The 15,069-nt window shown below is 33.5% G+C and overlaps 1 protein-coding gene across 2 annotated transcripts; it reads left to right on the top strand.

Moving 5' to 3' along the window:
- The first annotated feature begins 2,452 nt into the window (after positions 1–2,452).
- On the top strand, positions 2,453–6,816 carry LOC128184906 (placenta-specific gene 8 protein-like). 2 transcript variants are annotated; one of them, XM_052854546.1, is made up of 4 exons: positions 2,453–2,607; positions 5,170–5,318; positions 5,988–6,127; positions 6,552–6,816. In XM_052854546.1, the coding sequence occupies exons 2-4, from the start codon at positions 5,189–5,191 to the stop codon at positions 6,645–6,647; spliced, it is 366 nt and encodes a 121-aa protein (XP_052710506.1). In that variant the 5' UTR covers positions 2,453–2,607; positions 5,170–5,188; the 3' UTR covers positions 6,648–6,816. The 2 variants fall into 2 exon arrangements, with proteins under 2 accessions (XP_052710506.1, XP_052710505.1); XM_052854545.1 differs by having other exon boundaries at positions 2,454–2,612.
- The last annotated feature ends 8,253 nt before the right edge of the window (positions 6,817–15,069 follow it).

The following is a 15,069-nucleotide window of genomic DNA, read 5'->3' as shown; positions in this document are numbered from 1 at the left end:
TTTTACTTTCACTTTCTCAGAGAGAGAGAGAGAGAGAGAGAGTAACGAGTTTTAAACTTCAACTTTTTTGCAGTGAAAAACTTGAACAATTTTTTACCTTAATGTGTATTTCTGGTCATCTGTTTTCGGTCCATTTAAAGTGGACCGAAAACCCTTGGCTAGCGAAGATGATTTCTGGTGCATGATTTATAGAGGGGGTCCAACCCCGGCACCATCCCCCTGGTAAAATCAAAATTCATAGCAAAAAAGGCATCGGAACCTCCCCCTCCCTCCTGGCAAAGAACATTTTTCCTCGAACCCCCCCCCCCCCCGCATTTTCTTAAATATACATGTATACAAGTTTCAGAAGTTAGCCGAACATAATGAAGTTGCGGTTTTTGAATAAATCTTAAATTCTAAAATAAATAAACAAACAATTAAAAATAATATTTAAAAAAAAAAAAAATCGTGCATATGAGGACACATTGAACATAAATTTCACGTACTTGTATGAAATTGGAGGAGTCGGTCAATAATATCGCTCTATAATATTCAGAATGAAAATAAATATATACATGTGCATGTACCTATGGTACGCCAAATTCAAAAAAATGAGATAATCATAGCTTCACACTCGATAAACTAGGTTTAACGGTTGTAAACTATAGTTTACGGACAGAAAACTATATAGTTAACGTCGTTAATCTATATTTCACATCTGTTAACCAATTTAAGGTTAACGCGATCATCTATGTTGTAAAACTATCAGGCAGGTAGCATCGGGGGGGGGGGGGGGGCAGGGGGGCCTGCCCCCCCCCCCCCCCCCCACTTTTTCTCGCAGCAAGAAATTTTTTAAAATTTACATATAAAAAAATGAATTATAATGGAGTTGCCCCCCCCCCACTTTTTTGGAAGTAAGTAAAAAATTGATATGAAAATAAGGAAATGAGGAGTCAAATTGAAGAGTTACCTGTCCCCCCCCCCACCCCCCGAATTAGGAATTTCATGATTTGGAGGGAAAATAATTTTGGTAGGAAAGAATTTTTTTGAAGTATAGTTTAGTCTCCCCCCCCCCCCCTCCCACGGATTAGGATTTTGAAGATTTTTGGAAACTTTAAATTTCCTGGGTGTTTTATTTTTATTTTTGCTTGTCAAGATATTTTGGATGGGTCTGCCCCCCCCCCCCCCCACTTTCAAAAACGATGCTACGTGCCTGACTATTGCTATAATTAACACTGAAAACAACCATTTGCGATTGCAAAACGTAGTTTATCAGATAAATACCGGTATAGATTAACGAATAATTGTGAAACTGTGATTAACAACTCTAAACTATATGTATAGTTGACGAATGTTAACTATATGTTACAGACATGAATCTATATTTATCAGCAAAATTTATCGTTTACATTATTTGCAGACACATAATCTTAGAGTATCATTCGTTTACAACCGTTAAATACAGTTTGTTGTTCGTAAACTATAGTTACCAGTCGATAAACCCAATTTATCAATTTAATGTGAAACCATGTTTAGCTCATTTTTGTCTGTGATATGTGATGGAATTTTGAGTTCTCACGTGTACACATTGTGGATAACTTGAAAGTTACTTCGGGCAGTAAAATAATTTGCCAGCATAGGGTAGAACATCTAGATCTGTCTACACTTAATTTTTGAGACTGAAATAAAATACTACGATGAAAAAAAAATGTTAAAAAAAAATGTGAAAAATAAGAAAATAAAATACTGAATACAAAATGATGTATATTTTTTTTTTTGCCGTGAATAGAAAACACGCACTTTTAAAATTAATGTGTTATAAACTTATTACTATCAAGGGTGCAGAGTAGTAACTTAATTAATTGCAATCGTTTTAAAATCTATTCTCTTTAGAGAAGTGGACAGGCATAGCCAACATCCACGTAGGATATGCCCGTCCACTTCTTTAAAGATAATACAGTTATAATCGAACATTACATGTATATTTGACTCTCTAAACAAATTTTCGCTTTAAGTTTACGCGCTGAGTCAAATTGAAAATTCTTTTTGAAGAAAAGAGAGGGAGTGCTTAAATATCACCAACAGGAAACAGTGTCTTGATAATCTCGCGATGTCTATGTATACTCTATTTAACTACTTGACCTTCAAAGCTATGTGTAAATGGGGACGGAGGGGGTTATAGAGTTACTATATAGACTTAATGTAAAACGTCTGATAAAAGCTCTTGTTGCTCTTAGCTACAACAGATATGAAGTGTTGTCGTTTAATTTCTCCTGATTAATAAACACTGTATATTCATATCACAACAGTAAAAGCCCCCATTAATAAAACCACACAGTTAATTTTATTCAGCAAATTCAGCTAATTAATGAACTCTTATGATTTTTTTATCAGTGTTTGTTGCGGAAGTGTCAATTCAAATCAACTCCGTGTACATTTCACAATACAGGATTGAAACATGAAACGTAATATGCATCACATTTATATTTTGGAAAAACCTTTCTTTTTTCACGTGACCATGCATATACACTCCCTCCTGTAACTGCGTAAGCAGTGCGGATAAAAAAACCACTTGTTTTGCAGTTAGTCCTTTTGTTTAATTTCCAGACCTCCTGATTGTTGAAAGAGGTAAGGTATGTACATACGTTTATTAATTTTCAGGCATGCATCCAAATCAAAACATATAAATGGTAGATAACATTTTAAATCAATTATAATTAATTCTTGTCATGGCTGTGTTTTATACGATCAAGTGAAGTTTTTTTTTCATTTGTTATAACTTTGTTTATGTTTATGCATAAATACATATTCTACTTGTACGAAATGGTGCTGTTTTAACACGCGATCGATTATGATTGTACATGTACCATCATGGGTAGATATCAAGTTAAAGTTATACCAGGATGAAAAATCGTGGAAACTGGAGACATATTTCGTACAAAATCAGCTAGCAATTCAAAGGTCCTCGCCTATTGTATACTTGTGCATTAATTTTGTTCCTTTTTATAACATCTTTTAATATTTTTGAAATATTTTTCTTCGCCGAAGTTATATATATTTGAGGCAACTTTCCCCCTAAAGGATTGAGAGAGAATCACCACGCCCCTAAAGCATATATCTTATTTCCATGTAACAGTGATCATTTTTATGAAAATAATTTGAACATTCGTATTGATTAAAGTACATCTCTACAAAATTGTTGCGTAGACGTTATTGTCCAAACCTTATTTCTAAACACCGTCAACATGCAATGACTTAAGTTTTTAACCTCTCCGACCCGCCATTGCGGTATTTGTATGTAAAGTTTATTTATAGTCGAACGCTATTGGGTCACATAATTATGCACATACTGTTCTTAATATACATAACGACGTAAGCATTGATGCATGCAGTAGTACGCTCATGCATTTAAAATGTAAATGGTCCTCTTCTTCTATATAAATATAATTGGTTACTATACAAACAGGTATGTTAAGGAAAAACAGATAAGGAACAAATAAAAGAAATTGAAAAGATAATTATTAGCTGGATACTTTTCATGATAAATGCAGTTTACGTCCTTTAATATTTACAATCTAAAGTCTATTCGTCTGTGATACTGATCCATTTTGTACTATACAGTCCAATAAATTCAAATGACATATTTTTGGGGCGCAAGCGGGTTTGGCATAATTAAAAGAAATGAGAATCACATATATATGTCAATATTCTAATATCCAATCATACAATTAGCGAAAATCATATAAATATGAGTAATATTAAAATGAAAGAATCATTCTTAAGATATTATATTATATCGGGCTTTATTGGACTTGACAATGCAAGCCCCGACTAAAACTATCACTTCATAATATTCAAAGAATGATTTCACATTTCTTAAACGCCTCATATTCAGACCATTTACACACAGACGCATGTACTACACCAACTCAACCCATGCGTTACGTCAGAGAACAGAAGTTAAATATATCGGCCAGTATTTTTTTAAAATGGTCTCCTATTGATAAATCATTTACGCTTTGCAATTTTATTTTTTGGCGTAACAAGTTATGCATTTTCAACAAAAACAAGAAAAAAACCTCCCCACCATATAGTAGGTTGGTTAATAACTGTTTGGTCATGCATGCCTAAAACGTTGTAGCACGTACTCCTTATTCGAGATGTGATAATGAATGCATAATTTCCATAATTAAAAGCAAACCTTCCCCAGAACTAACTATAATTTAAATTTGCATGTAAACTTCTAAACTATGCAAGAGGTATAAGGGTCGAGGTATATATTGAGGTGTAAAGCTTATACCCCCGCACTTCCTTGAAAGATCGATAAAAATATATATATTTTTTCCTTTTGAAACGACCTTAACCTTCTTGTGTGGTACGGATGTAGCTTGACACGATTATTTAGTGGCGGTTGCAGGGGTAGGGGTGCTTATTTATTTTTAAACAAGTGCTTGCATTTGTTTGACACATCATCGAAAATCACAATCAAAATACAAGGGGGGGGGGGGCAGGTTTGGTTATTCCGTGAGTTTTTATTTTCGTGTGAATACGACTACACATACAATTATTAAAATTTACATAATTAATTAATATGAATCACTGATCTTTATAGAGTTTTATTTTTCAATGAATTGTGTAATATTGCCACTATTCATTTTAGCATTGAATGCTTATTTTTCGATACAAATGTCTTTCCCTTACCCCTGTAACCCCTTAAAATTAGAAAAGGGCTACAACAAGTAAATACATATAAGATACAGTTCGTTAATCACTGGTGTACTTGCACTTGGCCACTCTGACATTAATAAGGCCTATATAACGTTAACCCTTCTCTCGCCTACTTGATATGAACTAGTTATGAAAACACTTACTTTTAATAGGTTTCCCAAACCAACCCTTTAACTACATGTACTTCAAAGCCTACTGTTACATTTTTCATGCCCATTAACATCTTCAATATTTCAAAGCTCACTGGGAGGTTCCGAATAACGCTTTTGACTATGTCCTGGCCGATACTTCAACATTTCTCACACACCCAATTAAGGAGGCTGGATTTTCAACAAAATACACATCAGATCTGCCATAAACTTTTAAATATGATAAATATTTTTGGTCATAAACTCTTATTAAGAAGAGAAAAAAAATCAACATATTTTAGCTTTAAAGTTTGAAAATCTTCATCTATAAAAGGAGGTAGATACACTTCGACATGGCCACCACTGTGATCGTTCAGCAGCCGACAGCAGGGGGTACTGGGAACCCCCTGATGGTCTCAACGATTGAGGGCCACAGAAACTGGACTACTGGACTATTTGACTGCTTCACCGACATCAAGTCATGTAAGTGACTTATATTCCTGAATTTCCCGTACACGTGAGTTAAATTTGATATACAATGGTTTTTTTTACCAATCGGATCAATGTACTTTAACATTTAAGATATTTGTCATAAAATATAATTACGGAAACAATTAAAGAATCTGAGTATCATAGCTTTATAATCTAAGGATATTTCCATGTATATTCTTTATACAGAGCTCCTCATATTAAGGAGATTAATATAGTGTTAAAATGGTCACGACCTCGGGACCCCTCAAGAATTATCATTAATTATTTTGTGATTAGCTGAACGTGTAAATTTTTAACTAAGAGTTTAGATATAAAATTATCAAAAATATTGCAATTTTACGTATCATATCAGGCACGTAGCATCGGTTTTGAAAGTGTGTGTGGGGGGGGGGGGGGCAGATTCAAGGGTGTGAGAAGTGGGGGGGGGGGGCTGGCGTAGTATATAACTTCAATTTCACTCCTCATTTCCATATCAATTTTTTACATACTCCCAAAAAAGTGGGGGGGGGGGGGGCAACTCCATGATAATTCAATTTTTTATATGTAAATTTGTTGCTGCGAGAAAAAGTGGGGGGGGGGGGCAGGCCCCCCTGCCCCCCCCCCCCCCCTCTGATGCTACGTGCCTGCCATATAGTTTTATAAATGTTCTAACACATGCAGGTATCCTGGGATATTTCTGCCTGCCCTGCACTGTCTGTAACGTGGCCACCAGGACAGGGGAGTGCTGCTGTATGCCCTTCTTTGTTCCCGGGGGCACGGTGGTAATGAGGACCAGAATCAGGACTCTCGGAGGCATCCAGGTATACTATTTATAGAACTGTCGTCAATTCCAAAATCACTCATTAGCATACCGACCATTTAATTGCATTTCTTTTACCATTTTTGATGGTTATGTTTAAAGTTTGGAATTATTGAAAAAGATATTGACAACTTACACTTTGTAACGAAAAATAGTCGTAGATAATACAAAGGTTTAAAATCTGTATTATTAAGTTTTTCATTTTCTTAAGTTTTGGTGAAGTCATTTTGTGTAAACGTGTATACGTACAGGTATAATAGTACACATCTTTACAATGTCAAGGCTTTGGTGACTATACGGAACTCCACACTCTTGTGACGTTGTGAAGATGAATAGTACAGTGCATTCACAATATATTGATGCATTGTTTCATATTTCGTCTGAAAAAGAGTAACTTAAAAAAATCAAATTTGCTCTCATTACAGGGCTCAGCCTGCAACGACTTCTGTGCGTTAGCATGCTGTGGTCCATGTGCAGTTTGCCAGATGCAAAGAGAACTGGATAACATGGGGGTCCCCTGAACCTGGTGTCTGCAGATAATGGTAGAAGGGACCAAACAACCTGCCAACGATGATGCTTTCTCTATATGCTTTCATGTAGCTACAAAGTATAAACTCTTGCATGCAATATTATTGAACCCTGTTGAAATGTATGGACAAAGACATTCAATAAAATTTATATGCAACCACATATGTATCTTGTTAATTTAGATTTACGCTTAAAGTACAAAATAAAACAAAATTTGAGTGACGAGCTATTTGAAGAAATAATTATTTTGCAAAACCGGGACCATAGTAAATGTTCAAATGGATAATTCAAATGAGTGCTTACCCGCTATGTTGATACAGTGAACTACGTATAGAAGCTTTTAATCGGCGTTAACTCCAGAAAGTTTCAATGAAATGTTTTGACGGACAGACAGATCGTAGAAGGCGTGTAACTTAAATGATAGAGAGAGAGAGAGAGAGAGAGAGTAGAGAGAGAGATAATGGAGTAAATTATAGATGACGCAGCTCTAGTGAGCAAATTATCTATCAATAGGTACTGTGGTTTCATCAATATTCGCTGAGTACCAATTTTCGTGGATTTCGTTGTTAAGTTGATCCACGAAACTTAATGTTCATTGAAGTTCAATTTCAACTAACATTTTGTATAGATAGGATCATTGGCCACGAAATTACGTATCCTTGAAACTGTGGTTTTCAGAAAATCCACGAAATTTGATACCCACGAAAATTAATGAAACCACAGTATAACGTGACAAATCAAGGTCTAGTATATACTATAAAGTTATGTATATTAAGTTAAGTTTTTTTTTTTTAAATTTCTTCTAACGGGAACGATGTCTATATATACATAAAGACAGTGGCAGATCGGGGGGGGGGGGGGGATAAAGTTTGTCCTTCTGGTAGATGAAATGTGAAACTTGCGAGTCTAAACTATCAACTTTTTGAAATTCATGGGATTCCTCTAAATTAGACTAATTTCATGGGAGTAATAGTACGAAGAAAACCTGTTGGATCAATGGTGTAACGTACATAGGAAGCACATTCTAGTTACATTGTACGTCTCCATGGGTTCAAATGTGACCAGTCACCCACCTTTAACTTTGGGATTTCTGTAGGTAAAAATCTACAAACATTTCAAATCATAATTCATAATTGTATTACTTTTAAGTACAGTAAATAAATGTAAAACGAAAAAATTTGGCGCATGCGTATCTTAGCGCAAACGCAAGTACGAATACATTGGCGCAAATAAATTTTAGCGCATGCAACTTTTATTTAAAATTTATTTATCATAAATAAATAATAAAAAAAAATGTTCTTGATTGATCAACATCCAAATTATATATTTTGTTCATCCAAGCACGTGAACACAAAGGTTTTGATTTTAACTCACGTACACAGGTAATCTGTCGATGTAGACAATAAACTTAATTTTGTCCAAAAAGTCGGTAGACTTTATTAATTCTCGGCAGCTGGTAAACAAGTTTGAGTTATCGGACTTTAAATTTAACATAGCGATAGTGATTAAATGCGAGGAAAATCGAATGACAATAGCTTCGATCACCACGAACAAATAACAGTACACATTATTTGTTGTAACTGTGCATTTAAAAAAACACACAGAGTGGTATAGTTTTATTGTTAGAATGCTTTTTTAAAAATGTATTTTCATGGTTTGTCAGCGTGGATGGTCGCCACGTACGCTTGATCACATTTTCACCTCGAGGCGCTACAATGAAGTGGCACGGGGAGAAGGTTATAATGTAGCAGCAGTAGTTTATTGGCGTATACATTACATACATTGCCATAGCATACAATTTAACAGTACTTTACAATAATTGTGGGTACAGGTGGAGGGCAGGTTATATAAATATATATAAAAGGTATAAAGTGGATGAAAAAATATCAAAAAGATCAACAAAGCAGTAGTTATATATAAACTTGATTTACGCTTATTCACGTCTGATGGTAAAGTTGTCCCTCTTATTAAAAGATTCGTACACATATTTACCCAGTTTTTTTAACATAAATATAGAATCAGAATTGAGTAAATCAATAAATTTTGCCATACTTGGTCGTACATAGAAGTATTTCTCAATATATAATTTCCTTAACTCCGTGTAAAAATCACACACCAAAACAAAATGGTATTCATCTTCAACATCGTTTGATTTACAATATATACATTTCCTTTCATTTATAGGACATTTTTTATCATATCTACCAGATTCGATTCGTAGACGATGTGAAGATAATCTAAGTCTACTTAAGGCTTTCCTATGTTTATCATATAATATGTGATTTAGATACTCTGCCTGGTGTACAGGCAAGTTTAGATATTTATATAGACGTAAAGGGTGAGCATTTTCAATTTCTACCCTTAAATTTTGGTAAAAACAATCTGACAATCTTTGCTCAAAATATACATAAAACATTTTTTCATTTACCGACTCAGGGTAATACCACACATCACCGAAACCATTTGACAATAGGGTGTTCTTGACAAAAATAATCCAGCTTGATAACATGTTTTTCAGATCATAATCATAAATTGATTTCATAAGATAATTTTGGGAGCGTAAAACTTTAAACTAATACTTAATTATGCGTAATGTTCTAGTTAATAACAATGGTTTTCTTCCTAGTTCACAATATACTGCAGGGGTACATGTAGAAGTTTTCACCCCGAGCAGTCTTTTACAGAATTTTAAATGAACACGTTCAAGGTCTTTCGCATTTGTATATCCCCACACTTCTGCTCCGTAGTTCATTTTCGAGGAACAGGCCACGTCAAATAGTTCCATCATTGTCTTGCAATCAAGAGACAATTTTTGAGTTTTGTACATAAACGTATTATATAATTGTAGTGTTTTTTCCGCAGTTATTTTCACATGTTTAATGACAGGTGCCATAATAAGCAATAAAATGAATAAAAATTAATTAATACTTTTTTCAGAACTTAATCGATTACCCGGTTACACTATTTAATTGTGTGACTGTGTACATACACACAGAATCGACCGTCTGATATTACGTAAAATCACACTAAAACGGACTGTAAAACATAAAAAAAATAAATACATATGGAAAATTGTTGGCGCACTATTAATTTAAGCGCTTAAGGGCTGTTGCGTCAAAGGCGCTAAAATTTGTAGTGCGTCATATCTTCTCGTTTTACAGACAGTATATAATCACGAGAAGAAATATCACAACAAATTTAAATTTAACATGAAAACCTCAGTTTTACCCTAAAAAATCTCTAGAATCCAGAAGCTTCAGGGAGGCTTCGCCCCCTGGTTTCCCATAGATATGAATAGTTTGATTGTTTGTTCTATTCAAATTATATGACATATACCATGTATACATTGATTCAAGTAAGCCCTGCATGGTGTATAGGAAACTTAACTCTTTGATATACAAGTTTAATTTAAATTTGTTTTGGATATAAATTTTTTTCTCTACTAAAATAGATATATAAATTGATTCTTTTATTTAGAGCCAATAAGAGGTGTTTACCAAAACCATTAATTAATAAGACCATGAAATAAATTTGAAAATGGTTACACAGACAAATGTGGCAGATTTCATGCCTTATAAAAAGAGAGTCCTCATTGTTGTGAAAAACTGCCTCCTTGAAACAATATTATTTAATCTTAGCTATTACATGTACTCGTAGAGTCAGACAATTCCTCAAAACTACCATAAGATTCCAGATTTTTGTTTTGTGGAGGCATATTTCTTAAAAAATTGAACTTTTGGAATAATCATTGATACCTTTGAAATCCAAGAACGCCGTGTTTTTAACACAATATAAAAATCATATCTAGGATATTCTAGTGGTTACTATTTAAGAATAAATAAAATATTAAACTACGTTAGAATAGAGTGTAACAAACTCCGACTTTTTTGGTTGGGTTCGAATCCTCAGAGGCGGATCCAGCAATTTGGAAAAAGGGGGGGGGGGGGTTCCATTTGATTAAAATCAGTATGTGCAAAATTCATCATTTGTCAATAAACAAGGACTTTTTGAGCGTTTTCCGTGCCTATATATACAACTGTATTTAATAAACATTTATCTCATCACTGAGAAAGTGCGTCTATGCTTGATAGAAAAGAAACACCAAGAAACAAAAAATAACTAATTACGACAAACTATTATAAAAACGGATATTTTAGTAATTTGTTTGTCTTTGAGGCTTTTAAATTCTGAACAATTTCTCGATTTTAATTTCTATGGATTGCCTTCTTGAATAAAGGTCTAAATGATAGGATATGACAAAAGAATGGGAATAATTTATCTGCTGAAAAGATGGTTCGTGTGTAAACAATGGTAAAAGCAAATGTCGTCCTAGTGAACTTGATGTGACCTCTTTAATGGGTGCGCTACATCATCCGGACTAGTACAGATGCGATCATAATTGGAAAAGTTTTGAAAAGTTGTGCATTTTCATAAGGCTTGGGGTAAAATGCTGACGATGGACCCTCCACTTTGGAGGGTCCATTGTGGAGGGGGTGGAGCTTGGTGTGTCAATCTTAATTTAGAGTCTGTTTGATCTGTCATTCCAATTTCATCATGCACCTAATAGCTAAAACATATGGGTTGTTTATTAGAAATAGAAAAAAAGGAGACGGAGGTCCTAACATTTAATGAATTTAGCAACTTCAAATGAACTTTATCAGGATACATAAATTACTCTATGTTTGTGTAACAATTTTTCTGAGTCCAGTGAGACTGTGAACAGGAAGTTAACTCACCTCAACGTTGGGAGAGATTTATCTTTTTTCCCCGAGTAACATTAATTGTAAAAAAAATGCAATGGATGTGGACAATTACTTACAGAAAAATTTAGAAAACCACCCAATGATCCTGTTCTCAAACAGTATGATTATCGGAAAAATCTAAGTCCGAATTCCAAGTCACCAAGAGTGTCAGCTTCGTTGCAAAATATGTATTAACAATGCGGATTGTTGTCGGTGACAATGTCCGGTGTTTGAAATGTCTCGCCATGTCATAGTGCATTTAGAAATTTCAGCACAATTATCTTCAGGACATAGGGACATTTAAAGGAAATGTAATATAAAATAAATTAATTATTTTTACAAGACTTACACTTTTGTAGAAAATTTGACATTATCATATTGAATATTTTCATAAGCTGTTATAAATTTTAAAAATTTTGTACATTTCAGCAATAATGCAACTGTAATATTTTTACTATATATACATCTTGTGTAGAACTAATAACAATATGTACTTTTAAAAAAACCCAGCACCTAAATGAAAGTGCCATCATTCGTCATCGTCAATTAGGGGAGAGAAGTTTTATGTGCTTGTGTTTAAAAACAATGTGCCCCATTTTGTTTCTGATAACATAATTGGAATGACAGATCAAACGGACTCCGAATTAAGACTGACTCACCAAGCTCCACCCCCTCCACTATGGACCCTCCAAAGTGGAGGGTCCATCGTCAGCATTTTACCCCAAGCCTTTTCATAATGGTTAACATATAAACCCTTTACACGGAATTTTTGTAACAGAATTTCCGATTCTTGGAAACAAAACAAAAAAGGCTTTTTTTTTGTGTTTCATGTGGGTATGAAGGTAGCTAACATTCCAGAAAAATAGCATTACCCGCATAAGTGGGTAATGTGATTTTCTTTGTTTTTTCCCTATGAAACGAAGTAAAACTCATCTATTATAATTATTTAAGTAAATTAACTAAAAAATACACTTTAAAGTAAAACGAATGCGTGTACTCATACTTGAACGTCGTTTTACTCAATGGCTTGTCAGTTCAAAACTGTATGAACTATAATCGATTTTTTTTAAAGAAACAAAGTAGAAAATACATTGTAGATGTTATTATAAATTTGTGAACTGCTTAATTTTATGTATTTATTCTTAAATTTTCCACATGTTTACTCGGTGTAGTAAACACCGGATGCTAAAGGGGAGTACAATGTACTTTATTTCGATAAAAAAATCGATAGGGTTTTTTCATATAAGAACAAAATCATGGGACGTAGTACAAAATTCTTTAAATAAGCAATTTTAAAAGCATTTATTTGAGACAATTACAGTATTTCTATTACAAATGGGAAAAAGTGCCTATAAATAGGCATTAAACGTTTTCCAAAAAATTCATAAGTCCCAGAGAAAGGGGGGTTCCGACCCCCGAAACCCCCCCCCCCCCTGGATCCGCCAATGATCCTGGAACAGCTGGTTTTTTAAATACAAATTTCTATTAATCGCTCAAAAAGTTAATGCATATATTTAATTCAAGAATGTCAGAATAAAGTTTCCTAGGCGCTTGCACATTTAATATTCTCTATGCGTGTTTAGTTTGTCCCCCGAACATTTCTTACTGTGTAAAGTTCCCGTTATAAGCTTATAATTATAAACATTTTCTTAAATCTGAACAATGAATTTTTTGAAAAACAATGTACGTAACAATATGGAACGTTTTCCTTCGCTTTTTATGAAATAACGGGATATGCCGTTTTTAAAGATACATGTATAGATTGTTAAAAGGAAAAAAAATGAATTGGTGATGAAGAAATAGGTAAATGAAATTATGTACATTGTACTACGGATAAATTTGTTCCACCTTTTTATCCAGACTATGCGTCTATCTAGGTACTGTAGAAACATGCGGTTATTATAATAACTCTGACTGTTTTGAAGATTATTAGATTATTATAAGATATGATATTTTAAACACACTGGACGGAAGAAATCAAACTGATATTAATATCTATACCACTATTAATATTAGAATAATAGACTCGAATTTTGGGCTTTAATACCGAGAAATCGGAAAACTTCTGCATGTCTTTTGTATTGTATATTTTAAACATTATTGGTACTTAAAGATTAATGATTTGCTTTTAATTTTTCTTACTCAACCCTCGCTAATTTAAAATCAACGAAAATTCCTTTAAAAAATCCGCAAAGCATCTGGATTTTTGGGGATTTTACAATCTTGCGCATGCTTATTACATTCACGCTAAATTACGAAAGACTAGATCTAATTTATGTCTGCACAATATCACATTTGCATGGATAAACTCAGAAACGATAATACAAATACGTGTAAATTTTCATTGAAAATTTGCTATATATTCGTTCATCAAAGAAAATATAGGAGATAACTCTAACTTATTGCATTTAATATGAAAAATCCCGACAGTTACGAATATGAACATGGTGTATAAATTTGAAGTGAGTAAAAACCATTGGTAAAAAAGTGTTGAATTTTTCATTTACATTAATTAAATTTTTAGATGAAAGGTATGTACAGCCACAAAATCGTGTGTTATGAATGATTTGACTGTTAATTTCAACGCAACTTCATTAATTTTCTCCAAAATCGTTTCGGAGCGATTCTGCAAATTTTTTGCTACATTACGGGTATATGGGAGGCATTTTAACTGTGGTGAAGGCCTGTCCCGAGTCACAGTTAGATTATTCTAACTTAGCAGAGTGTAGTGAAACTAATAGCAGTATTGTAGGCTTAAAGCTTGGTTATGTAAATGTCAACAAAACGGTGTGTCGATGAATCTATTTCGTAAATGTCCTATATCTTATGCAATGTCAACCCGTGCACGCACGGGTCACCCAAGTCTAGTGTTAACATTAAAATACAGAAAATAGGACCATTTTCCTAACTGTATTTATGAAAATCAAAGGGTGGTTGCCGTGTTCGATGTAAAAGCGCGTAAAATGTTAATGTATTTTACATGCATCGAGAACATTATCTGCTATGTAAATAGAGTGACTGTCCTCTACGTAATGTGCCTACATCTAGATATTACTCTATTTTTAAAGTTTTCTTTCCACTTTAGGTAATAAATGTAACCGAGCAGTCAAGGAAAATGAAGATGGTGTACTGTGTATCTGATGACTTTATTTTTATTTTGAATATAGAGGCATTGACCTACAAAGTCATACATTATATGAGAAAACTGACAAAATGAAAGAAATACATTAGCTATAAGTTACCACAAATACATTATACGTTTCATAAAAACATCAATTACAGTGCGTACTGTAAAGAAAGCTAACCTTTGAACTTTACAGACACATTCCAAGTATTGTAACTTCAATTACAAAAATACACTTTAGTATTGACAATGCAATTAAAATAAAACCAGAGACTAAGCATTTACACTGATAAGTAAAACATAAGTTAATATGAAATTTACATACCATACGATGCCACAGATATCAACCGGATGGTATTTTCTTGAAACGGTATACTGCTCTAACTTAATTAGAATTATAGGTAACTTATTTATACACCTAGCTTCATAATAATTGGTTAATATTATGAACCAATGAAATTACAGATAGGGAGAACACAATTTACTTGCGCAGTAAAACTTTGACTGATATAATTTTAAGATTCTATTGAACAAAACGAAAAATAGAAA

This window comes from Crassostrea angulata, chromosome 5, assembly GCF_025612915.1.
Source record: "Crassostrea angulata isolate pt1a10 chromosome 5, ASM2561291v2, whole genome shotgun sequence".
Lineage (NCBI taxonomy): Eukaryota > Metazoa > Mollusca > Bivalvia > Ostreida > Ostreidae > Magallana > Magallana angulata.
This window is presented reverse-complemented; position numbering and strand designations above follow the sequence as displayed.